At 44.3% G+C, this 25,819-nt stretch overlaps 1 protein-coding gene across 3 annotated transcripts in view; it reads left to right on the top strand.

Annotated features, from left to right (window-relative positions):
- RECQL (RecQ like helicase) overlaps positions 1 to 25,211 on the top strand; it is a 28,424-nt gene extending 3,213 nt beyond the window's left edge. Inside the window, exons 1-16 of one of the 3 annotated variants that reach the window (XM_058189694.1) lie at positions 2,123 to 2,540; positions 3,427 to 3,538; positions 3,833 to 3,910; positions 5,537 to 5,731; positions 6,793 to 6,972; positions 7,951 to 8,057; positions 11,390 to 11,588; positions 12,795 to 12,961; positions 14,173 to 14,254; positions 16,007 to 16,155; positions 16,236 to 16,353; positions 17,283 to 17,421; positions 18,979 to 19,070; positions 20,859 to 21,075; positions 21,263 to 21,392; positions 23,926 to 25,211. In XM_058189694.1, coding sequence (XP_058045677.1) covers positions 3,892 to 3,910; positions 5,537 to 5,731; positions 6,793 to 6,972; positions 7,951 to 8,057; positions 11,390 to 11,588; positions 12,795 to 12,961; positions 14,173 to 14,254; positions 16,007 to 16,155; positions 16,236 to 16,353; positions 17,283 to 17,421; positions 18,979 to 19,070; positions 20,859 to 21,075; positions 21,263 to 21,392; positions 23,926 to 24,087 — 1,956 coding nt within the window. In that variant the 5' untranslated portion in view covers positions 2,123 to 2,540; positions 3,427 to 3,538; positions 3,833 to 3,891 and the 3' untranslated portion in view covers positions 24,088 to 25,211. Of the gene's footprint in view, positions 1 to 2,122; positions 2,541 to 3,426; positions 3,539 to 3,832; positions 3,911 to 5,536; positions 5,732 to 6,792; positions 6,973 to 7,950; positions 8,058 to 11,389; positions 11,589 to 12,794; positions 12,962 to 14,172; positions 14,255 to 16,006; positions 16,156 to 16,235; positions 16,354 to 17,282; positions 17,422 to 18,978; positions 19,071 to 20,858; positions 21,080 to 21,262; positions 21,393 to 23,925 lie in introns of those variants that run through there. The other 2 variants (XM_058189693.1, XM_058189695.1) reach the window with 2 other exon arrangements.
- The last annotated feature ends 608 nt before the right edge of the window (positions 25,212 to 25,819 follow it).

Below are 25,819 nucleotides of genomic sequence, written 5' to 3'. Positions count from 1 at the left end.
TAAGCTGGCTGGGGAATTCTGGGGGTTGAAGTCAGCCAGGCTTAAAGTTGCCAAGGTTGGAGACCCCTGCTCTAGAGATTTTTTTAAAAGATTTATTTCTTGAAGACAAAGGTTTTGTTTTGCAAAGTACCAATTGCTGCATAGGGACGCAGTGGCTTAGTGGGTAAGACGCTGAGCTTGTTGGTTGAAAGGTTGGCAGTTCAGCGGTTCGAATCCCTAGTGCCCCGTAACGGGGTAAGCTCCTATTCCTTGTCCCAGCTTCTGCCAACCTAGCAGTTCCAAAAAGGCTCCGCATCCATTTGCACAACAGGTAGTCCTCAACTTATGACCACAATTGAGCCCAACATTTGTGATGCTAAGGGAGATGTGTGTTAAGAGAGTTTTGCCTCGTTTTACGACTTTTCTTGCCCACATTGGTTAAGTGAATCGCTGCGGTGGTTAAATTAGTAACACCGTTTGTTAAGTGAATCTGGTTTCCCAATTGACTTTGCTGATCAGAAGGTTGCAAAAGGGGATCGTGTGACCCTGGGACACTGCAACCGTCATAAATGTGAGTCAGTTGTCAAGCATCTGAATTTTGATCACGTGACCAGGGGGATGTGGCAATGATCTTTAAGTTTGAAAATCTGTCATAAGGTCCTTTTGTAATGCCGTTGTAACTTTGAACGGTCACTAAGTGAACTGTTGTAAGTTGAAGACTACTTGTATTCAGGTGACTCTGAGGACACAGGTAAACCACCAGATCGCTTCAACTACTCTCTAAAAGAATGCAGATGACCAGCTGGCTGCAAGGATTATAAATACTTCCATTCCCCACCATCCAGTCAAAGCTTCTTGGATGAGAAGTGAAACGTCTTCAAAGAAAAACCAAGAAAGTCCAGTTGCCTCTTGAAAAAAAAGCACCTTTGGGACAACTTATGACTTGGATGACTGAGAATTTTCATAGACACTTTGGGAGGGACGTTAATTTTTTTTTTAATTTGCATTTATACCCCGCCCTTCTCCGAAGACTCAGGACGGCTTACACTATGTCAAGCAATAGTCTTCATCCATTTGTATATTATATACAAAGTCAACTTATTGCCCCCAACAATCTGGGTCCTCATTTTACCTACCTTATAAAGGATGGAAGGCTGAGTCAACCTTGGGCTGGTGGGGCTTGAATCTGCAGTAATTGCAAGAAGCTGCTGTTAATAACAGACTGTTTTACCAGTCTGAGCCACAGAGGCCCAATGTATGTATGTCTGTATTTATGTATGTATGTATGTATTTAATGTATGAAGTCTGAGAGAATGGGAGATTACAACAATCCTGCAATATGGACCCCTGATTGTTTTCCCTCTCTTTTACAAATAGCGCGATTGACTCAGTCTTAAAAGGTGCTCCTTATAAGCTGGCTGGGGAATTCTGGGGGTTGAAGTCAGCCAGGCTTAAAGTTACCAAGGTTGGAGACCCCTGCTCTAGAGATTTTTTTAAGATTTATTTCTTGAAGACAAGGGTTTTGTTTTGCAAAGTACCAATGGCTGCATAGGGACGCGGTGGCTTAGTGGGTAAGATGCTGAGCTTGTTGATCGAAAGGTCGGCAGTTCAGCGGTTTGAATCCCTAGTGCCCCGTAACGGGGTAAGCTCCTATTCCTTGTCCCAGCTTCTGCCAACCTAGCAGTTCGAAAGCAGGTAAAAATGCAAGTAGAAAAATAGGGACCACCTTTGGTGGGGAGGTAACAGCGTTCCGTGCGCCTTTGGCGTTGAGTCATGCTGGCCACATGACCACGGAGACGTCTTTGGACAGCGCTGGCTCTTCGGCTTTGAAACGGAGATGAGTACCGCCACCTAGAATCGGGAACAACTAGCACATATGTGCGAGGGGAACCTTTACCTTTGATGGCTGCATCTTTGTTACTGGTGTTTACATCTTTATATTGGCTTGTTTTTGTTTTGATGCTTTCTATGAGTCACTCTCAGCCCTAGGAAACAGGCAATGGCAAATCGCTTCTGAAATCTTGCCAAGAAAACTGCAGGGATTTGTCCAGGCAGTTGCCAGGAGTCAATGCTGCCTCAAAAATTCCCCCTCCCCTAACTACCCCCCCCCCCCACATAGCAATGTTTCTTTACCTTGGCAACCTGAAGAGGTGTGGAATTCAACTCCCCAAGATGATCCCCAAAAGATGAACTGAACAGATTATATGCTGCTCTCTAGTGGCCACAATAGGTTGCGTACAAGAAAGAAAACAGATATAGGAATTATCTTTTACAGCTGGTTTTGTCCCAATGTTACTGACAATTGAAATTTGCATAGTTCAGAGAAGAGTTTAAACCAGGGGTGAAATGCTCCTGGTTCGGACCGCATCGCCCGATCTGGTAGCAGTGTTGGCCAGTGGTTCGGAGAACCAATAGCAATCATGGTGCAAGGCTTCGCCCAGCTGTCGTTACTTCCTGGTTTTAATCCGGAAGTAATGTGTTTTGTTCCCTCTACACATGCGCAGAAAGGTTTTGCACTTGCGCAGAGGCTGTGCGCATGCACTTCCGAACCGGTAAGGAAGGTAAGTAGATTTTACCCCGATTTAAACCAATCCAATCAACAGCCTTCCAGTGTTGACAATGTGCCAGATTTTTAAACTACTACTTTGCTCTGCCTGATGTTTTTTTGTTTTTTTTTTGTTTACATTTATACCCTGCCCTTCTCCGAAGACTCAGGGCGGCTTACAATGTATAGGGCAATAGTCTCATTCTATTTGTATATATTTACAAAGTCAACTTATTGCCCCCCCAACAATCTGGGTCCTCATTTTACCTACCTTATAAAGGATGGAAGGCTGAGTCAACCTTGGGCCGGGCTCGAACCTGCAGTAATTGCAGGCTTTGTGTTCTTAATAACAGGCCTTACCAGGCAGAGCTAAACCGGCCCTTTTAGGTTCAGGTTAGTTGCATATTTCAGGAGAAATGGTAAGCTTGTTTGCTATTTTAGGACTTCTGAATTGGTTCTTACGCTATAAAAGGTATTGCCCTTTATTTTATTTTATTTTATTTTATTTTATTTTATTTATTTTATTTTATTATTTTATTTTATTTTATTTTATTTTATTATTTTATTTTATTTTATTTTATTTTATTATTTTATTTTATTTTATTATTTTATTTTATTATTTTATTTTATTTTATTTTATTTTATTTTATTATTTTATTTTAGATTTTGAGTGTTTTCTTAATGGTCTTTTGCCCTACAGTTTTTCTTTTTAGTTTAAAATCTGGATTTTTTAAAAAAAGTAAACTACCTTTAAAATGAAAAAAATGGTTATTTTTTTTTATTTTAAACCTTTATTAACATTTAAAATCCTAAAATACAAGTTAAAATATATCTGTAACAAAAATACATCCGTAATAAAAAATGGCTATCTAATAACAAACTATTATTGCTCTTTTCCACAGAGTTCGGGGCAGAGTAAAATGTATTCCTTCCTCAGACGACTTGAGGACCAGTGGCATGTTGGAGATCTTAAGCACTACATGATGTTTGTCAACTTGTTGAATTTAATGAGTTGTAAGTGGGGCTGGGAATGCTGTGCACATTGAACAGGGTTTAAACACAAACATAGTCCAACCCTGGCATTTTATTCATCCTGTTAGGGTTAGTATAGAGCAGGGGTCTCCAACCTTGGCAACTTTAAGACTTGTGGATTTCAACTCCCAGAATTCCTCAGCCAGCAAAGCCAGCAAAGCTGGCTGAGGAATTCTGGGAGTTGAAGTCCACAAGTCTTAAAATTGCCAAGGTTGGAGACCCCTGGCATAGAGTACAAGTAGTCCTCGATTGACAGCATATTTGTTTTTCCCCCAGGAAGAAACTGTTGGAGCATTGCTTTGATCAATATTTGTTAGTGAAGCACTTTAAAGGCGATGTCAACTACTCTTTCAGGTAACTCATGCTTCCAAAATACTTAATTACAACAGGTATGTATGTATGTATGCATGCATCCATGCATTTATGATAATATATGGAATATATATGGAATTCCATGACTATAGTAGTGGCCAAAATTGTGGAAACCTTTTGGGTAAAGTGTATTTTCTCAAACTAGCTAATAACATCACTTTTTGTTTGGAGTAGTACCATAAAATTATATATCAATGGAAAGACAATTTAATCAAGAATGTAATGCAATAACCTTTATGAAGGCTTTGCTATTAGAATAGTGGTTACAGTATAAAGAAGAAAAGCCAAACACGTAGAAAAAACGAGATATACAAAAATTGTCACCATGTCAGTTAATACTTAGCTGGGTAACCTTTAGCATGAATTACGGCCTTACAACATCTTTTTTTTAATTTTATTTTGTCACAACAGTATATACAATTAGCAACATAAAAATAACTCATCATGAGAGAAAAAGTATATATAAGTAAAAGTATAAGTAAAAGTATGCATATAATATTATAATGAAGAGAACAATAGGACAGGAACGGTAGGCACTTTTGTGCTCTTATGCACGCCCCTTATAGTCCTCTTAGGAATGGGGTGAGGTCAATGGTAGACAGTTTTTGGTTGAAGATTTTGGGGTTTTGAGTAGAGACTATAGAGTCAGGTAGTGAGTTCCAAGCGTTAACAACTCTGTTACAAAAGTCATATTTTCTGCAATCAAGTCTGAAGTGTTTGACATTAAGTTTGAATCTATTGTTTGCTCTTGTATTGTTGCGATTGAAGCTGAAGTAGTCTTGTACAGGAAGGTTATTACAATAGATGATTCTGTGTGTTAAACACAGATCATGTCGGAGTCGGCGAAGTTCTAAGTTTTCTAAACCCAGAATTTCAAGCCTGGTGGTATAAGGTATTTTGTTGATTTCAGAGGAGCGAAGAACTCTTCTAGTAAAATATTTTTGGACGCGTTCGATAGTATTAATGTCAGAGATGTGGTATGGGTTCCAGACGGATGAGCTGTATTCAAGAATAGGTCTGGCAAATGTTTTGTATGCTCTAGTTAGTAGTGTAGAGTTTTTTCCCATTTCCCATGGAGTGAACCAAGTCTTTGAGTTCTGCAGCTGTTCTAATGTGAACCCAAGATTGAATGATGGCTTCTATTAACTAGGTTTTATTGCTGGGTCACTTCTTACTAACAAGTTTCTTAAGTCAGCTCCATAGATTTTCCATTGGGTTAAGGTCTGGGCTATTCTCAGGCCATTCCAGCAGTGGGACAGGATTATCTTGAAACTCCAAAAAAAAGTGGTGTTATTAGCCATCAAACTTCAAAAATACATTTCCCCCAAAAGGTTTCCACAATTTTGGCCACTACTGTATATGCATGGATGTGTTATAGATCTTTCAGATTTGGGCTAAATTAGCTTTTAATTTGGAAAGAAGAGGCCTTTCTGGATATATTGATGGACAAGTTTAGTCATAATGGAGCATGTCTTTCTTTACAGCTACGTTAGAGGCCTGATTGGAGCAAGCATAAGACAAAATCATGACAATTCTTTGTGTTGAATCCAGGGTGTATTAATTTCCCACCAAATGGGAAAAAAACGTTGCAATTTCCCCTTTCTTCAGTGCTGCAGGAGGAGCTGGGGTCTGTTGACGATGAACTGCAGGCACTGGAAATCCAGATTCAAGAACTTCTTGAACATCAGCAACAACTCATTCAAAAGAAGACCACCTTGAAGAAGAAAATAAGACAGTTTTCCGACACGGAAAGCGGGAGCAGCAAAGAGACTGAATCAGCAACTGAGGACTGGAACAAAGAAGGTCTTGCAAGTTCAGAATCTTTATTACGTTGCCATTTAAGTCAATGACCTAATCAACATTACAGTCAATATTCAAAAGATGTTCACTGCTATTAAATGCAAAGGCTGTTAATTTTATGTACATCTGTTTTTCAGTTAAATGAGGTGAAAGCAACATATAAATCCTTCTCTGCATGCTCTCCATAATCATACTTCATGCAGAGTGCCCTCTCTTGTTGCTTCAGATGAATTTAAAATTTGGGGAAGATTCTTCACTGCTATATTAAGCAGTCACAACATTTTGACATACAAATAACCCCCAGTTTGATGTTCATTTAGATCAGGCGTATCAAACTCGATTTTATTGAGGGACACATCATGGTTGACTTTGACTTCGGGGGGGGGGGGATGACGACTGTGGGGGCGTAGCCATGGTGGGCGTGGCCAGCTCAAAGTCACTTGTGTCGGGGGTTAGTAGTGCCTGTGGTGGCTCGAGCGTTCTGCCAGCGAAAACAGGCTCCCAAGCTCTGTTTTCAGCTGGGACAGCCTCCTGCAACCCTCTGCAAGCGAAAACGGAGCTTGGGAGGGCTGCCCAAGACCCTCCCAAGTTCCGTTTTCTCTGGCAGAAGCCCTGCGGGCTGGTCCTTCGCTGTTTCCAGGGTGGCTCCGCAGATCAGATCTAAGCATCCTGTGGGCCAGATGTGGTCCCCGGGCCTTGAGTTTGACACCTTTGATTTATATCCAAAAGAAGTTGGCTGTAGTTCACTTGCTCACAGTTGACTTTGGTTTTTCAGAAAAGATCTTGGCCTGCTGGCCTTTGATCCTCGTTTCTACTGCACAATGAATATATTGGTTGCAAAAGAGAGAAAAATGGAGCTGGAAAAGCAAGAAGTTCTACATCTTGTTCTCTGCCTGAGGTTTTTCCAACTGAGTGGTCCCAGTACAATTTTTTTTTCCAGTTGAAGAAAATGGACAATGTATAAAATTTGGTTCATTGTTGCCCCTTTGCAGAAAAAGCCCTTTAAGCTGCCTTTCTATACCCCAACAAACCTCAAAAGTTGTTTTTAACTGTTCTTTTCACAGACTTTCCGTGGTCCGCAAAGATTAGGGATGTGTTACAGAAGAGCTTTGGCCTCCAGAAATTTAGGCCCTTGCAGCTGGAGGCAATTAATGCAACAATGGCAGGTCAAGATGTATTCCTTGTCATGCCTACTGGAGGGGGAAAGAGCCTGTGTTATCAGTTGCCAGCAGAAGGTTCTCAGGGTAAGTACCTGCATTTTGTAACTCAAGCAACTGTTGCTGGTTGAAGCCAGTAAGAAGTAATGTATTCATACTGCATAATGTTCTAACTGCCTTTTCCAGCCTAACAACTTAGGACAAACAGATAGGAAAACATTTTCCTTCCAAACTTCCATCTGCTGGTAAGACTGGTGTTAAGCAAATCTAGTGCAACAAGCCACTAGAACAGAGCCCCACACCAACCTTTTGGGCACCAGGGAACTGGTTCCGTGGAGAAAGGGTTTTCTGCAGACTGGAGGGGGTGTGGTTTGGTGTGCTGTCTGCATCCCTCGGATGGGGCTTCGTATATTCATAGGACATGGTAACGAGGTCAGCCAATGTATAGGCATAGCTACTAAGTCAGACAATGAGGGCTGCTTGGGAGCTGAGACAGACTGGAACCAGGGCGTGTCTTAGTCTGCAGCTTCTGAGTCTGTGCAGAGAAACTGAAACTAGTCTGCTCTGCTGAAAATGAAACTAACTGTTCTCTCCTGCTTTGTGTTTTGCTTGTAACTGCTACTACGTTGAAGAAGAATCTATATTGGTATTGTACATTTATCTTCATGTTTTATATCTATATAAAGAAGTTAATGAATCCTGCTGCATCAGTCATCTGTGTGTACTTTTCTGGTTTGATTTTCTACTGCAAACTCTGATACTTCGCTTGTTTGCGCAGCCCAATTTCTGGCATGCCGTGGCCCGGTGCTGGTCCACGGATCGGAGGTTGGAGTTCCCGACACTTGAATATAAACAGAGAGCAAACCCTACTCCTTATTAGCACTGATGATGTTACCTAGTTTGGGTAATGAAATATCTGCAGGAAAACAACCAAACTCAGGCACCATCAAGGACCCCTCCGCTTTCCTTCTGCAATATGACATTTCTCTTATTAAATGAAAATGTGCCGACAAAAGAAAATACATTTTTCCATTGATTAATTCACATGATTTCTTTTTGTTCCAGGCTTCACCCTTGTGATCTGTCCTCTCATCTCCCTCATGGAGGATCAGCTAATGATGTTGGAGCAGCTGGGTATATCAGCAACTTTACTGAATGCTTCCAGCAGCAAGGTATGGGCTAGGTGCCAAGATAACCAGTTACCAGAGATGTTAGTTTTTGAAAGCAGCAGCTGTAAGTGAACGAGAGCGATTCTCCTGATTAAAATGACTCTTGCCACCAAAATAACATAGAAAAAAATATTATTGGAAAAGTTCTATATGTTGATGCTACAACAAACAGCATTGGATTTAACGATTGAAAAGCCAAAAGTGCTTTTCCAAAAGGCAACTGGACTTTCTTGATTTCCCCCCCCCCCTTGAAAATGTTTCACTTCAATTCTTCAGAATCGAAGAAGCTTCCTGGATGAGAAGCGAAACATTTTCAAGAAAAACACGTCCAGTTGCCTCTATGCATCTATGGGGGACAACCATGATCTGGAAGATTCAGAATCTCCACAGGCTCTATTGAAACCTTCTTGGAAATGATCTCTTTTTATCTGACAGACAAATCAGAATTTACTTCTGTTACCTTCCACTTTTGCTTTTTTTTTTGATTTGGAATGGCTAGTGCTGAAAGGAACCATTAGCACTACTCAGGTGAGCCTGAGTTCACAGGTAAACCTCCAAATGCTTCAACAACCCTCTAAAACAGGGCTGACAAAGTCGCAGCTGGCGGGCCAGATGTGTCGTGTCCCACTCCTCCGCTGACGGCCGGGTCAGGGAAATCCGAATCAGGCTTGCCTCTGCAGCTCTGCCCAAAGTCCTAGCAAAGTCCTCAGAGCAGGCAGGAGACCAGTAAGTGACTTCAGCAAGATAAGTTCGACTTTTGCCTGACTCAGAGACTGCCAGAAAGCAGATCCTTTATATAGGCCATGGGGTGTGGCTCCATGACTCAGCACTCATTAAGGCCTGCCCCTCCCTTCCTTCTGTTGCCTCCGCCTATCCAGTCTTCTGATGCGAGGGTCACTCCAATCAGCAGCTGTTGGAAATAAACTTTCCTCAGGCTCACATGCTGTGGAGGAGGGGGAGGGGTCTAGCTGCTCCGTTTGCCTGGGCATGGAGCCAGGGCTGGGGCCGGGAGATGCCCCCTCCTCAGCCTGTCTGGGCATGGAGCCAGGGCTGGGGCCGGGAGGACATTCTTCAGCGTTCGGAAGCAGATAAGCAGACCCCGGCTGCGGTGAGAGCGGGCAAGACACAACAAGATGCGTCATTTGCTGGCCATGCCCATGCCTGGTTTAGCGAAGGGGGAAAAAGTTATGATACATCACATGACATCACTGTGACGCGAGTTTGACACCCCTGCTCTAAAAGGATGCAGATTAACAGCTGTCTGCAAGGAATATAAATCCTTCCATTCCCCACCATCCTGTCAGAGCTGAAGAAGCTTCTTGGATGAGAAGCGAAACGTCTTCAAAAGAAAAAACCAGAAAGTCCAGTTGCCTCCCGAAAAAAGCACCTTTGGGACAACCATGACCTGGATGACTCTGCATCTCTACAGGCTTCCAGTGCTGAAAGTTGGAACTGTGAACAAGCCTCATGCAGGTAGTTCTCAACTTAGTGACCGTTTAAAGTTACGGCAGTGCTGAAAAAAGTCCAGTCCTCGCATTTATGACCATCACACCATCCCTGGGGTCATGTGATCGCAATGCAGGAACCAGTTTGCACTTATTACAGTTGCAGGAGTGTCCTCCGGTCACATGGTTGCAATTTGTGAGCTTTACTTTGCTGGTTTCCAGCAAGAAACGCCCATTTGGAAGAATGGCTTCACCCTTGAAATTGTGGCATTTGCTTAATGACCGAAGGGATTTGAGTAATGGTCCATTATAAAAATGGTTGTTAAATTGGGTCCAACTCGTCTTACAACTATAACGACTTAGAACAGAAATTCCGGTACCAATTATGGTCATAAGTTGAGGACTACTTGCAAAAGGAATGATTACATAATGCGTAGTGCAGAAAGCTCTTGGATAAAGCAAGAAAGAGGAAGACATGACTATCATTATTAAATTTATTTGCCGACTACTCATGCCAGTATGTCCAGTGATAAGTGGTGTTAACAGCTGAAGGAGTGAAGGACCACTTCTCTGAAATAGATATTTAAAGTAGGCGCTTTTTGAAAAAAAAAAAAAAGCAAAACAGCATTTATCGTATTCAGTATGAATATATGGACTGCTGTTTAACACAGTGTAGTTCAAACTTGGCAACTTTATGTGGGTGGACTTCAGCCCCTGCTGGCTGAGGGATTCTGGGAGTTGAAATCCACCCATTGTACAATTGCCAAGTTTGAAAAACATATTACCAATACACAGTTAGATGCGTGATGCCCCTGTGTCCAATTTTGCCAGAGTTTGCAGCAGCAATCACATCCAGAAAGCACCCACAGGTGACTGATTCAGCAGGATTCATTAACTTCTCTTTGCATACATAACACATAAGTAAATATGCAATACCAAAAGCAGAGGAGAGAACAGTTTTCAGTTTCAATTCATCCGTTTCAGTTTTCCGCACAGCACTCAAGGCTAAGCACAGCGAAGCCACGCCCAGGCTCCTTGCTGTCTCAGCTCCCATTGGCTGACCTTGTTACTAAGCCCTATTCATTGGCTGACCTTGTTACCATGTCTCTGCCAGTCACGAATACACCAACAAATTTTCTGTACCTCACTTGAGAAGAATTGCAACATTAACATTAGAAAATAATCTTTGGAAGTGTCTTGAGGTGGGTTTGTGCTAAAACGTGTGTGACAGACTGGCCCATATTAAGTCAGGCCTTGGCATTTTCTTTTTTTTTCTTTTTTTTTCCTTTTTTTAACAAAAACACACAAACAGAAAAACAACAATACATAATATACATTGACATATACTCCTTTACATCAGCTTTGTTTCCTTATTCTTCTCATATTTACATCCTTATTCCCCCTCTCGTTTCCTTTAATTATACTTTTCTTTTTTGTCCCATTCTCCCTTATTTCTATATATCTTCTATCCTATCTATCCTTCTAACTATTCTTTTTCTTTCATACATTGCCATTTTATATTTTATATATATATATATATATATATGCTTTTCACCTTTTTCATTTTATTTACTATTTCTAATTTCTAGCCAATTAGACAATTTGTTCCATACTATATAATATTCCGAATCTTCTTTTTCTTTTAACTCCTTCGTTAATATGCCCATCTCAGCACAGTCCAAAATTTTCTTTATCACTTCCTCCTCCGTTGGTATATTCTTGTTTTTCCACTTTTGTGCGCATGCTATTCTGGCAGCTGTTATTATATGTAGAATTAGGTATACTATTTCCTTACTGTATTTCGTGTTAAGTATTCCCAGCAGGAAGATCTCAGCAGATGTCTTGGCATTTTCTAACCGGCTTGAATGATCTCCGTTTCTTCCCACACAGGAACATGTGAAGTGGGTTCATGCCGAAATGCTGTCTCGCAACTCGCAACTGAAGCTTCTTTATGTGACTCCAGAGAAGATAGCGAAAAGCAAGATGTTTATGTCAAGGCTAGAAAAAGCTTACCAAACAGGACAGCTGACCCGGATTGCCGTAGACGAAGTCCATTGCTGTAGCCAATGGGGGCATGACTTCAGACCTGGTATATCTACCCAGGAGAAACTTAACGCAAAGAGGGAGAATAGCTATTTTTCTCTGCTAGCAATCAAATTGACACTGCAGGTTGTCAGTTCCCCTCTCTGCAGGTTATCCAACACCAGTGATGGCTAACCTTTTTGCCATCGCGTGCCAGGATGGGGGGGTGGGGGTAAGGTTCATGCACGCGTGTGCCCACACCCATAATTCTATGCGCCCCGCCCTGTGCATGCGCGGGCAACAGCCCTCCCCCCCGCTCCTGGCACGTGATGGCCCGGTAGGCCCGTTTTTCTTTCTCACCTGGCTCCAGGTCCTCTTTATGCCCCTGGGGAGGGCAAAAATAGCCTTCTCGCACCCTCGGAGGCCCTCTGTAGGCCTGAAACGGCCCATTTCCCAACTTCCGGTTAAACTGTAAGTGACTTTTTTGCTGTCCCCCAGCCTCCAGAGCCTCTCTAGGGGGCTCTGGAGGCTGGGGACAGCAAAAAAATCACTTCCTGTCCAGTCAGAAGTTGGGAAACGGGCCATTTTGGGCCTCCAGAGGGCCTGGGGAAGGCTGTTTTTGCTCTCCCTCGATGCATAGAGAGGATCTGGAGCAAGGTGAGAAAGAAAAATGGGCCTTCTCCCCCCCGTCCCTCCCGCAGGCCTTCTGGAGGCAGGAAACAGCCTGTTTCCCTACTACTGGTGAGCCCAGAAGGCCCGAAAATCAGCTGGCTGGCATGCGTATGCCCACTGGAGCTGAGCCGGCGTGTCCACTGATATGGCTACGCGCAGTGGTGGGATTCAAGTAATTTAACAACCGGTTCTCTGCCCTAATGATTTCTTCCAACAACCAATTTGCCAAACTGCTCAGAAAGTTAACAACCGGTTCTCCCGAAGGGGTGCGAACTGGCTGAATCCCACCACTGGCTACGCGTGCCATAGGTTCGCCATCGTAGTCCTAAACATTTTATCTTGCGCTTAGTTGTAGGGGGATTTCTCCACTCCAGAAGAAAAACCTTGGCAACATTTTCAGAAATGCTTTCCCACTGCTTTCTTCTTCCTAGGGCTGAGCGAGAGGGACTGGCTCGAAGTCAACCAACTGGCTTCATGCTTGAGGCGAGACGCGACCTCACAGTCTCCTGATTTCTACCTCTTGTGCCTTAAACCTCTACACCCACTTGGCCCACAATCAGCGATGTAATGCAACATCTCTGCTCTTTTCTGACACATCCAGATTACAAGTTGCTTGGGATCTTAAAACGGCAGTTTCCCAATGCTCCGTTGATTGGACTGACTGCCACTGCGACCGGACATGTGTTGCGTGATGCGCAGAACATTCTCTGCGTGCCCAAATGCATCACCTTCACAGCATCCTTCAACCGACCCAATCTCTATTACGAGGTATTTTCTGTTACATTAGTTTCCCCCCACCCATTTTAAATTACTAAAATCTCTTCTAATATGCCCCTATATCTTCTGGGAAAAAGTCCAGGACTGCTGGAACTGAAGTCCGGAGATCACTAATTTGCCCTTCATTTTTCTTTCATTGCTCTTCTTTCATTTACTTAGAACAGTGCTCACCAACTGGTGGTCCATGAACCACTGGTGGTCCATGAGAATATTTTGGTGGTCCGCAGAAAAATTATTTGCATTTTTTATATTGCACTAAATAAGGGGTCCTCAAACTATGGCACTTGGGAGACATACATGCAATGAACATTTGTGTTGCTGCAGAGAGTCTCTCCCTTTGGGGTCTTTTTGTGTGGGTCAGAGCGGGACAGAAATTCCGACTTGGGGTCTGCTTCGACCTCCTGGTGCGGGGCTTTGGGCGAAGACTGGAAGGAAGTGCTGCTGGTGGCGAAAAGCCAGAGGACCTTGTTCCAGTGGGACTGCATCATGGCCTGGTACTGGGTGACCATCTCAGCCTGCTGAGCCTCCAGATGCTAGTACCTGGCCTTGCACTCCCGCAAGTCTTCCCTCTGCTTGGAAAGCCTAAACTCGTAGTCCTCAGTGAGGTGCTTCTACTGAGCCTCCTTTTCGGTCAGATCCAATTTGAACTGAGCTGTTTTGCCAACTCACTCTCATGGTGGCTGCTTAGCTCCAACAACTGCTTCCTGTTGGGGCCCTAAGGAACCCGGACGGGGAGGCGAGGAGTGGCTAGGAGGGGAGGAGTGAATAGAGGCTGGCGAGGTGCCCCTCGACATGAGTGACATCGAGTTGGCCATGCCCACCCAGTCACATGACCACCTAGCCATGCCCACTCACCCAGTCATTAGGCAGATCATATTAGTGGTACGCGAGATTTAAAATTATGAATTTAGTGGTCCCTAAGGTCCAAAAGGTTGGTGACCCCTGTTTTAGAACCTTGGCAACTTCAAAATTTGTGGACTTCAATTCCCAGAATTCCACATGTAGCCAGCCTACTGGCTGGAGAATTCTGGGAGCTGAAGTCCACCCGTCTTAGTTGCCGAAGCTGAAAAGTACTGAGTTAGAACACATGGCCTCAACATTCCATACTGAGAGACTGCTTTTAATTTAAAATTTATGTAAGGCTTAAATGACTTAAGAAAGGGTTTTTGAATGCCTTTTGAAAAATGTTTAAATCATTTTAGGTTCGTCAGAAGCCATCATCTGCTCAGAATTGCATGGAGGATATTGTGAAGCTCATCAATGGAAGATACAAAGGCCTTTCAGGTAACACTCCGAGAATACGGTAGCATCTCTAAGAGATCACCATGGTTAGCCTCATCCCACACCCTGTTTGAGTACTGAAGACATGCTCAAAATAGAAAATGTGTATTGTTTTCAATCTAATGAAAGAAGCACATTGCGTTCTGGAAATTAAGCACCTGCTGTGGATTTGTGTGTGTATGTGTGTGTTCCGGGTTTTGCCTGAAACAAAACTTTAAGCAATGGTGGAGTGGTTTTAGGGGACAAATAAGGCAAAGCTGCCCCTCCCATCTTCCTAGAAGTTCCCTCTCCCCTCTCTCCCATCGGCTGCCGTCACCAGTGTTCCATCATAGCAAATCCCACTGCAGAGAATTCCTGAAAGCCTGGCATGCAAGCAGATCAGCCACCAACAGGCACATAGACACAAGCAACAACTACATACCATTCAAAAGAGACAATCAAAAGGCCATAAAGGAAACAAAAAGTCCAAAGCACCTCCTCCACAGTAACCGATGACCAGATGTGCATAGATTAATGCCAAGATTAACATTAGATTAACAATCAAGAAGCAAACAATACCCAATCAAGGAACTGCCAAGACCACTTCTACCAACCCTGACAGGGCAAGCCAGTAGTATATAAAATTAGAGCGAACCTCACTCCCTAATAGCACTGATGACGTTACCTAGTTTGGTAATGAAGCAAGAAAAAAACCAAGCTCAGAGAGCACCAAGGACCCCACTGTTCAACTCTGAGCTACTAATATTCTATTGAAGTCCCACTGGCCTGCTTGCCTCCTATCTTCTCAATGTTTTCATCCCTCCCTCCTTTTCTTCCCCTCATATACTGCTGCCATCATTCAAGAAACCATTAAAACTTGGTTTTTTTCCTTGCTATTAAGCCTTCCCTGCCCACTCCCCAAAGGAAACCCTTCTAGGAACAGCCAACATTTGACCAATATCAGGAATAAAACGGCCTTATGTATGTTTCAGTTCAAATATGAACCACCCAGTACCAACTGTTTGGTTCACCAAACGACTATGCATGAAGCCATATTTATCCCTACCGAATACCACTATGCTAAATGGATTAAATCAGGGGGCCCAACCAGTGGTGAAATTCAATTTTTTTTACTACCGGTTCTGTGGGCGTGGCTTGGGTGTGGTGTGGCTTGGTGGGCGTGGCAGGGGAAGGATATTGCAAAATCTCCATCCCCTCCCCACTCCTGAGGGAAGGATACTGCTAAATCCCCATTCCTGGGGGAAAGATATTGCAAAATCTCCATTCCCTCCCCACTCCTAGGGGAAGGATACTGCAAAATCCCCACTCCCGCGGGAAGGATATTGCAAAAATCTCGATTCCCATCCCACTTTGGGGCCAGCCAGAGGTGGTATCGGCTGGTTCTCCGAACTACTAAAAAATTCCGCTACCGGTTCTCTAGAACCTGCTGGATTTCCCCCTGGACCCAGCCTTTCTAGCTGCACGGTCTGGTTGGGACAGGGAGAGCGGATGGTTCTTTGTGAGTGGCAGGTGCGTGCAGCTCCCATTTGCGCAAATGGCACACACGCCCATCGCTCACACAAATGGAGCTCCGCTAGCAAGTGGAGCTGTGTGCTCATGTACACTCACCCGCCATTCGCGTGGCCCAGTGCTGAATGGGCCAAGGTCCAGTAGTGGGCTGCGGCCCTGGCAGTTGGGAACCCCTGGGTCAAATAACCTTCTCTTTGGCGTCTATCCTGTTACATTAAATAGCCTTTACTTGTTTTGTTGACACAGGAATCATCTACTGCTTTTCCCAGAAAGATGCTGAGCAAGTGACGATGAGTTTACAAAAACTGGGGATGAAAGCAGGTACCTACCACGCCAATATGGAGCCCAGAGATAAGAGCAGAGTTCACAAGCGGTGGTGTGCCAACGAAATCCAGGTGGAGACTGTGACACAGAAGTTTTTCTATTCAACCAGGAATGACTTAACATCCTGATTTTCGTCGTCTTTCCGTTTCAGGTTGTAGTGGCCACTGTTGCTTTCGGCATGGGAATCGATAAGCCGGACGTGAGGTTTGTCATACATCATTCCATGAGTAAATCCATGGAAAATTACTACCAAGAGAGCGGACGTGCAGGTAGACTTATAATAATAATAATAGTAGTAGTAGTAGTAGTAGTAGTAGTAGTAGTAGTAGTAGTAGTAATAATAATAATAATAATAATAATAATAATAATAATAATATCATCATCATCATCAGAGTTGGAAGGGACCTTGGAGGTCTTCTAGTCCAACCCCCTGCCTGCCTACACCATTTCAGACAAATGGCTATCCAACATTTTCTTAAAAATTTCCAGTGTTGGAGCATTTACAACTTCTGCAGGCAAGTTGTTCCACTGATTAATTGTTCTAACCGTCAGGAAATTTCTCCTTAGTTCTAAGTTGCATCTCTCCTTGATTAGCTTCCACCCATTGCTTCTTGTTCTACCCTCAGGTGCTTTGGAGAATAGTTTGATTCCCTCTTCTTTGTGGCAACCTCTGAGATATTGGAACATTGCTATCATGTCTCCCCTAGTCCTTCTTTTCATTAAACTAGGCATACCCAGTTCTTGCAACCGTTCTTCATATGTTTTAGCCTCCAGTCCCCTAATCATCTTTGTTGCTCTTCTCTGCACTCTTTCTAGAGTCTCAACATCTTTTTTACATCGTGGTGACCAAAACTGAATGCAGTATTCCAAATGTGGCCTTACCAAGGCATTATAAAGTGGTATTAATACTTCCCGTGATCTTGATTCTATCCCTCTGTTAATGCAGCCCAGAACTATGTTGGCTTTTTTGGCAGCTGCTGGCTCATATCTAAATGGTTATCCACTAGGACTCCAAGATCCCTCTCACAGTTACTACTATTGAGCAAGGTACCACATATCCGGTACCTGTGCATTTTTTTTAAAAAAGGTTTTTTTTTAAAAAGGTTCTCGACTTAAACGAGAACCTATTCTGGAGAGAAGAGTTGTGATTCTTAGCTGCGGGTGAAAATGTATATATATATTTTTAAACTCAATCCAGGTCGGGATGACCAGAGAGCTGACTGCATCTTATATTATGGCTTTGGTGACATATTCAGAATCAGCACGATGGTCGTGATGGAAAATGTGGGACAACAGAAACTATATGGGATGGTTTCCTACTGTCACGATATGGGGAGGCAAGTGGCTTTCTTCACTGATGGGATTGACAGATGTTTTTCCGGTGTTGAAACTACAGGTAGCTCTTGACCTACGAGCGTGATCGAAACTGTTGTGACCCAGGCCCAAGTAGGTAGTAAGAAACTCACTCCGTGAAAAAACAAACTTTATTCGAACAGCTGAGAATTACTTCATTCCCAGCGTCGTTCAACTCAAATTAAAATAAATGCCTCCCACCACAAATTCCTCAGTCCTATTGCAAACCTTGGTCCAATTAGGCAACCTGCCAAAGGTCTTTCTTGGCAAATGTTCAGAAGTCACAAAAACAAAGACGTAGACGAAGCAGAAGATGCAGCTACCAACGTTGTTTTTCGGCAAAGCTCAAATGCTGGTGCTGGTCTTTTTTAAGACTTATGGGAGGGGTCAATCATCTCTTGGCCCTACTCCCGAGTTGTCTTTTTTGCTTGAGCTGCTCTTGCCTTCTGGCAGCTCTTCTCATGCGCGCATTACGAACAGGCTCCTCCTGTTCCTCTGCCTCACTACTATCCATCTCTGGAGGCTCTGGAGTCCGCACCTCTCTTCCCAACAGCCCTGATCTCACCTCAGCCTCATCGCTGTCCGACTCTGTTGCCAGCTCTGTAGGCTGCTGACGGACCACCACAGAACTGAGAATTTTTGGTTTGTAAGTCATGACAGTTGCAAAGCTGGTTACCATGTGACCGGATCTGATTTTATGACTTTTTTTTTTTTGGCGATGTTGGTTAAGTAAATGCGGCAGTGTAGTGTGGAATGCAGCAGTTGTTCAGTGAACCCATCATACGCTAAAGGACAGGTTTTGCTGAAAAAGAAAAGTAAAGGCCAATTTGCAGCAAAAATGTTGTAAGTAAGATCATGTGACTGGGGCACTGCGAACAGCTGTAAATGTGGGTCAGTTGCCAAGTGCCCAAAATGCAGTCATGTGACCATCGGGGGAGGGGCAGCTGTCAGAACTCCAAAAACAAATACAGGTATTCCTCGACTTACAACGACAATTGAGGAGTATTCATAGACTGTAGTTCAGGGGTGTCAAAGTCAAGACCTGCGGGCTGAATCCTGGCCACGGGGTGCTTAGATCTGGCCCGCGGGCCAGTCCTGGAAACAGTGAAGGGCCGGCCTGCGGTGCCTCTGCCAGTGAAAATGGAGCTCAGGAGGGCCACGCGCAGCCTCCCCAAGCTCCATTTTCACTGGCAGAGGGCTGCAGGAGACCATTGCAGTCGAAAATGGAGCCCAGGAGGGCCGCAGGAGGCATCTCTGAGCTCCATTTTCACTGCCAGAGGACTATAGGAGGTCATCGCGGCCAAAAATGGAGCTTGAGTGGGCCGTGCGCGGCCGAAAACAGTGCCTTGATGAGTGATGTCAAGCTGGCCACACACCCTCCCAGCCCTCTCCCTGGAGGTCAAACACAACCCTGATGCAGCTCTCAATGAAATAGAGTTTGACACCCTGGCTGTAGGTGGTTGAGGAGTATCTGTAGACAGTAGGTGGTTGTGCGTGTGTAGGCCCACTGATTGCTTCTGACTCTGGTATTTCTGCTGCAGATGCCGCCGAGTCCAGATCGCTCATCACTTTGACGAGGCCTGGGATTCTGCCAGTTGTAATAAAATGTGCGATAACTGCTGCCAAGAAGAGAGTAAGTGGGAGAGCAGGGTGGGGGGACCCAATGGAGAGAATCACTACCAACTCGGTTTTTTTCTGAAGTGGAGTTTTAAGAGCTCGAAGATGAAAGTGATGATTTGCATAGGCATAAAAGCTGGTTGTGCGTCATTGTTCCGGGTCCTGAAATCCTGTTGTGTATCTCTGCTTTAGTTGAGCCGTTAGCGTAACGGTTCACCAGGCACAATTGGAGATTGTTAAGAATATCGTCAGACTTCCCTGCTGATAAAATGTTAGCGTAGCATAGCAGACGTTCCCAAATTAAATGAGTAACCATTTCTCTATCAGGGCTTTTGAAGGCATTTGCGTGATTGATTTGACTCATATGCAAATGAGAAAAGATAGCAGAAATGTCTTAGGCATGAGTTATCTTCCCAGTCTAATACCTTCCCCCAAAATAAGACCTATCCCAAAATTAAGCCCTAGCATGTTTTTCTTCATGTGCACCTAATACAGTGTTGGGAAACCTTTGGCGTTCTCGCGTGCCAGCCTGCGTGCCGTAAGTGTCATGCGAAACCGTCCCATACTGAATGTGCAGCCTCACCAGCTCCCGTCGTGTTCTTGTGCTCAAACGCGTGCCGGTCAGCTAGCCATCATGCACGCAGTGCTAGTGATCCCGGAAGTGCGGCGGTCCATCGCGCATGTGCGTGATGCCAACCCGGAAGGCTGGGTGCCAGCTCGCGCATGTGTAATGGACTGCCACACTTCCAGGGTCCATCTGCATTGCGGGCGTGACAGCCAGCCGACCAGCGTGCGTTTGAGTGCAGGAACATGACGAGCTGGCGAGGCCGTGCATTTGGCACGGGACGGTTTCACGTGCCACTTCCGGCATGCATGCCATCGGTTTGCCAACACTGACCTAATACAAGCCCTACCCCCAAAATAAGCCCTACCCAAAAGCCTGCGCAGCCGGCCATTCTGCCTGATTCCTCATGGCTATGAGGTGAGGTGGGGGATGGAGCTGCCCTACACTGCCTTACCCCAGGGCCCCCGCAGCCAGGCCATCCACACCCCGACACCTGCCTCACAGCAACAGCACCATTAGCCATGGGCAGCAGGAGGCCATATGGCCACCGGCCCACTTATGCTTGCTTGCAAAGCTGGCTGAGGAATTCTGGGAGTCGAAGTCCACAAGTCTTAAAGTTGCCAAGTTTGGACACCTGGAATAGGTATACTGGCACATCTGGGAAAACCCGAAACTGAGAGTTCCGGGTTTTCCCTCAATAAATCAAAACCCCAAATCCAGCCCCTGCACCCATTAGTCCATCACGTGGCCCAATCACCATCTGCCCCAACTTGAGCCACCATTGCAACTCCTCCTCCTCCAGATGCAGGAGCACCTTGATCTTGACTGAAAAGAAGAACGCTATTACGTCTAACTAAAACCTCTCTACTAAATCCCCCTTCCTGCTTTCCGAAGCGCAAGAAGGTGGCTGCGTGGAAGCTTCCGGGGTTAATGTGGCTTCCAAAACGTCTAACAATCACTGTATGAGAAATTAGAAAGATTCGACCTGTGGACAAGAGAACCTGTGTTTGCAGATTTGTTTAATTCACTTTCTTCTTTTATTGAACCACTCTGCCAATTGGTTTTTTGTTCTTCTTTCATTTTTTACATATTTTAAAATTTTCAACTCCTGGGTAATCAGGAGTTGATTACCCAAACGGTCCAATGTAGGGCGGAAACTGAATCTTAATTACTGCTTTTATCTTTCGAGCTTACCTGGGGATTGATATTTGTTCATGTGTGTGAATTCTCTCCTCTCAGCGTTGGAGAAGATGGATGTGACGGAGCACTGCAGGGAACTCGTCAAGATTTTAAAGCAAGTGGACCAAATGAAGCAGAAATTCACTCCTCTGAAGTTGATCGATGCTTGGCTGGGGAAGGGTCTATCAAAACTGGGATTGGAGATTGCTGCTCCCAAACTTCCCCGGGAGATATTGGAGAGAATCCTTGCCCATTTGATTCTGCAGCAGTATCTGAAGTAAGTACGGCGGCTTTTTAAAATCAGCCCTTTTCCTGCCACCCACGTAAATTCTTCATCACCCCAGTGCTTGTCTCTCTTTCACAGATTGCTTTGCTTGAGCAGTCGGTGTCTAATCTTAGTGCATGTCCTGTTCAAACCTCTCTAAATCCTTCCTTTCAGTTAACAAAAAGACTTTGCCTTCCAGGGAAGACTTCAGCTTTACAGCCTTTGCCACAATCTCCTATGTGAAGATAGGACCCAGAGCTAACCTTCTGAAAGATAAGGCTCACGTTATCACTATGCAAGGGATACAGGGCAAAAATAAACTCGCTAAGGTGAGACTGTGTTATTTCTTTTTCTTTATTTTTCAACAGCAGTATCCAATAATTCCGGCTGTGGTATATTTCAAAGTTACTAATCTTCACTATGGCCTATATATCTCTCTCACGGTGGCTCGGTGGCTAAGACGCTGAGCTTGTCGATCGAAAGGTCGGCAGTTCAGCGGTTCGAATCCCTAGGGCTGCGTAACTGGGTGAGCTCCCGTTACTTGTTCCAGCTTTTGCCAACCAAAGCACGTAAAAAATGCAAGTAGAAAAAATAGGGACCACCTTTGGTGGGAAGGTAACAGCGTTCCGTGCGCCTTTGGCTGGCCACATGACCGTGGAGACGTCTTCGGACAGCGCTGGCTCTTCGGCTTTGAAACGGAGATGAGCACCGCCCCCTAGAGTCATGAACAACTAGCACATATGTGCAAGGGGAACCTTTTCCTTTATAGCTTATATCGCTGAGAAGCGCATTAGGATGTTGCTGTTTGTTATCTTCGCCTGATTTATATCTGATAGAACTTGGTGACAAATTGAGAAGCCTCTCATAGCTCTGCTGCCTTCCCAGGAATATCAAGGTGGTAATTTTGAATTCTGGAACAGGCAGCTGCTTCTACTTGGAGCTGATTTCCCAAGACAGTTTCTGTTAATCTTGAATCTTCCAAGGGTAACAGAACTCAATGAGATTTGAATTTTGATGTGGCTGTAACATTCCTTGGGCCAGTGAGCTTGTAGCAAGAACTGCCTGTTTCAAAATTCCACCCTATACTATTTTTCCTGAGCATGTGTTTGCATAAAGGGAGCAACCAGTGGTGATATGCAACCGTTTTAACAACTGGTTTGGTGAGGGTGCGCATATGCGCCTAACGCGCTTGTGTGCAGCGTTCAAAATACAGCAGTTTGAAGCTCAGCTGCTTACCTTCTAAGGCAGGGGTCTCCAACCTTGGCGACTTTAAGCCTGGAGGACTTCAACTCCCAGAATTCCTCAGGCAGCTTTGCTGCCTGGGGAATTCTGGGAGTTGAAGTCCTCCAGGCTTAAAGTCGCCAAGGTTGGAGACCCCTGTTCTAAGGCAGCCCCGGTAAGTAGAACAGTGGTGGTGTGGAAATCAGCTGAGCCAGAAGGAAGGAAATAATGGACAGGATAGGGTGGGGCTGCGTGGGCGGGACCAGCTGATTGTCAGCGCTACTGGTTCGCCTGAACTGGTCCAAGCCGGCTGAATATCACCTCTGGGAGCAACTTGCACAAGTAACTACTTGATGCATGATTTCTTGAACAATTAAAGTAGAATCTACTTTGCAAAGCTGAGACATGAGGGCTCAGCTTTATGAAACTCACAAACATTAAATTACTGGTGTGAGCAGATAATAAAATTAAAGGCTGCTGGGAGGCTGAATTAAATATCACCATTCTAAAATGTGACTCGTGTGTCAGCTAAATGATTTCGCGACCAGTTCCAAAGAGATAATGGCGTGGTAATAGATCTACGTACTTCAAATATTTGAAGCACATTGGCATCATTGTATCGGTTTCCTGTATTGCTCATATCTAGTTCTGGAGAACTTAATCAGGTGTCCTACAAAAGGTTTGGTCTACAGCTACCAGAAAACTCTTGGCAGTTGTCATATTGATTTGAGTTGATGAACATATTTGGAAGGCCTGCTATTAGTCTAATCAGAGCAATGCATTTTCTATCCCTATAGCCTATCTCAGAGAAAGGCAAAATGTTACTTTTGTATGGAACTATTAGCTGATAACCCGACGTTGCCCAGGTATTTTATTTATCCCAATCCTGCCTTTGAGGTGATCTGTATTAGCAGGCACCTCCCCTTGAAGCTGAGGGCCTAGGGTGGTGTTTTTTTTTAATTTAAGAACCAATCCCCCTTACCAGAGGGAGCCCCCTTGTGGAGTACTGTGAAGCCATTACCATGGCAACTCCACTGTGCTGTACAGTAGAAGCCATTTTAAGGCACAACAGGCTGTATCTTAACAAAACTTGAATCCAAACTGCACACTGTCACTGTCAAAAGTACTGTGATTTGACTGTATAGATATAATTCATTCCTTTTCATTTCAGCAGCCCAGGCATTCCAGAGTTATGCTGGAACACACCCACACCCACACCCATACCGAGGGGTGTTAGGTAAAAAATACCTAACACAGTATTTTTTTTCCAGAGAGTAAGTCATCTGTGTACCAAGTTTGGTTGAAATTGCTCGAGGCGTTCCAGAGTTATGCTGGAACACGAACACACACACACACACACACACACACACACACACACACAGAGGGGTGTTAGGGTACCTTACTCCCACAGTATTTTTTTTTTTCAGAGAGTAAGTTATCTGTGTACCAAGTTGGGTTGAAATTGCTCGAGGCATTCCAGATTTATGCTTGAACACAGACAAGACACACACAGAGAGAGAGAGAGAGAGAGAGAGAGAGAGAGAGAGAGATTCCAGAACTTTTAAGGAGCAGATTTAGAAAAGCATTACCCATGCAAAGTTTGTATTTGCTCTAATATGTTAAAAATGGCTTCATCAACAGGGGAAATGTTCTCAATTATCCAGTCCAAGGACCCCAGGAAAGAAAATGAAGTTTACATCCCCAAACCAGGAAGGCGACTCTCCTTCAAAAGATCACGTTAAAGCAAAAAAAGTCAAACTTACGGCTAATAAAGAGGAAGATGAGCTTGTGGTCATAGATTAAGGACGTTGCTTCTTGGGACAACCTACAGACATCTTTGCCTGTGGGAAGACAGGCTAGAGAGTCAGAAAAGAAAAAAAAGAATTTGGTTGCAGAAAACAGGCTGCGTATTGGTGACTGCTATCATCGGCTGCTCCCCTGACTACAAAGCCATGTTGGTAAAAGAAACTGCTTTCCTTACTGTCAGTTTTTTTAAAAAAATGCAGATATAAAGCCTGTGGTAATAGAACTGGAGAGTTTGAGGCAAGCGTTAGAGGCTTGGCATAGAGCAAGGGTCTCCAACCATGGCAACTTTAAGACTTGCGGACTTCAACTCCCAGAGTTCCTCAGCCAGTTTCGCTGGCTGAGGAACTCTGGGAGTTGAAGTCCACAAGTCTTAAAAGTTGCCAAGGTTGGAGACTCCTGGCATAGAGGAAAGTAAGCCTGTCTTTAAAAAAAAAAGAAAAAAAGAAATAGCTTTTCCAGAAGGGAGGCTCCACCTTGGCACGAACTCTTCCAATTTGCTGCCGAAATAAAAATGCCTTGAAATGCAACTTTTATACACTCGCTTCTCCTTGAAAAGTCCAGCCTGCCAAGTTTATTCTGACATATCAAATGTCAAAAGTACCGTATTTTTCAGAGTATAAGACACACTTTCCGCCCCTTAAAAGAGACTGAAAATGTGGGTGCGTCTTATATTCCAAAAGTAGCTTTTTTTGAAGCTTTTTTTCAGTCCTCCCGAGGCGTTAGCGAGTGAAGCGATCTTCAGCGCTTTGCCTGCTTTTCTCATTGCTGCTCCCTCCAACGAATCAGCTGTGGTTTAGACCAGGGGTCTCCAACCTTGGTCCCTTTAAGACTTGTGGACTTCAACTCCCAGAGTTCCTCAGCCAGCTTTGGTTGGAAGTCCACAAGTCTTAAAGGGACCAAGCTTGGAGACCCCTGGTTTAGAAGTGGGTTTTTTATCCCCAGCACACGCTCAAAGCCAGCGAACTAATGTGCGTAAGCTGACCAGACTAAGGACGCTAGCCAGATGAATACCTGGTAGGCAGAATCCCCCCCCCCTTATTTTCCTCCCCCGAAACTAAGGTGCATATTATACTCCGAAAAATACGGTAGTTCCTGAAAGCTGAGAGATCCAGTGATTGCGGACAAAAATCCGGTTCTGGTATAAATATTCGACAAGGTGCTTATTTTAGCTGCTATCCCTAAAAGACATAACTGAGTGGATTTATTTGGAATAAAGTTTCTGATTTAAAACGTGAAGAGAAACTGGTTTGTTTTTTTTTTAATGGGAAAGTACACTTGAAAGCTTTGGGTTCTGATACTTAGAGACCCTGTCATCTGTAGAAAAAAAAATCTATACGGTTCCATTAGTACTGCTTCCATTTTTTTTTTAGTCATCATAATCGAAGTAAATTCTCCATGTTGACGTCTTGAAGATATGACTGGTTCCCTAATTACACCACAAAAGATTGTAATGTAATTGAGCCAGGGGAGGGTTCCAAATCCTGTTGCTACCAGTTCGTTCCTGTGTGCACGCATGGCGCTTCTGCGTATGCGCAGAAGTGAGTGGACGGAGCCTCCTGCTGCCGCGGCTACCGGTTTGCTAGATCCAGTGCGAACCGGTGGCAACTGAATTGAGCTCAAAGTAGCCTTTTGCTTTTTTAATTCAACTATTTGATGATGCTCTTAAATGAAGGGCTGTAAGCAACAAACACCTTCAGGATTTAGAGTCCATCTTGTTTTTTAAGTATAG

This window comes from Ahaetulla prasina, chromosome 7 (genome assembly GCF_028640845.1).
Source record: "Ahaetulla prasina isolate Xishuangbanna chromosome 7, ASM2864084v1, whole genome shotgun sequence".
In the NCBI taxonomy this organism is placed as follows: Eukaryota; Metazoa; Chordata; class Lepidosauria; order Squamata; family Colubridae; genus Ahaetulla; species Ahaetulla prasina.
The sequence above is the reverse complement of the archived record's forward strand: the minus strand, read 5'-3'. Positions and strand labels throughout refer to the sequence as shown.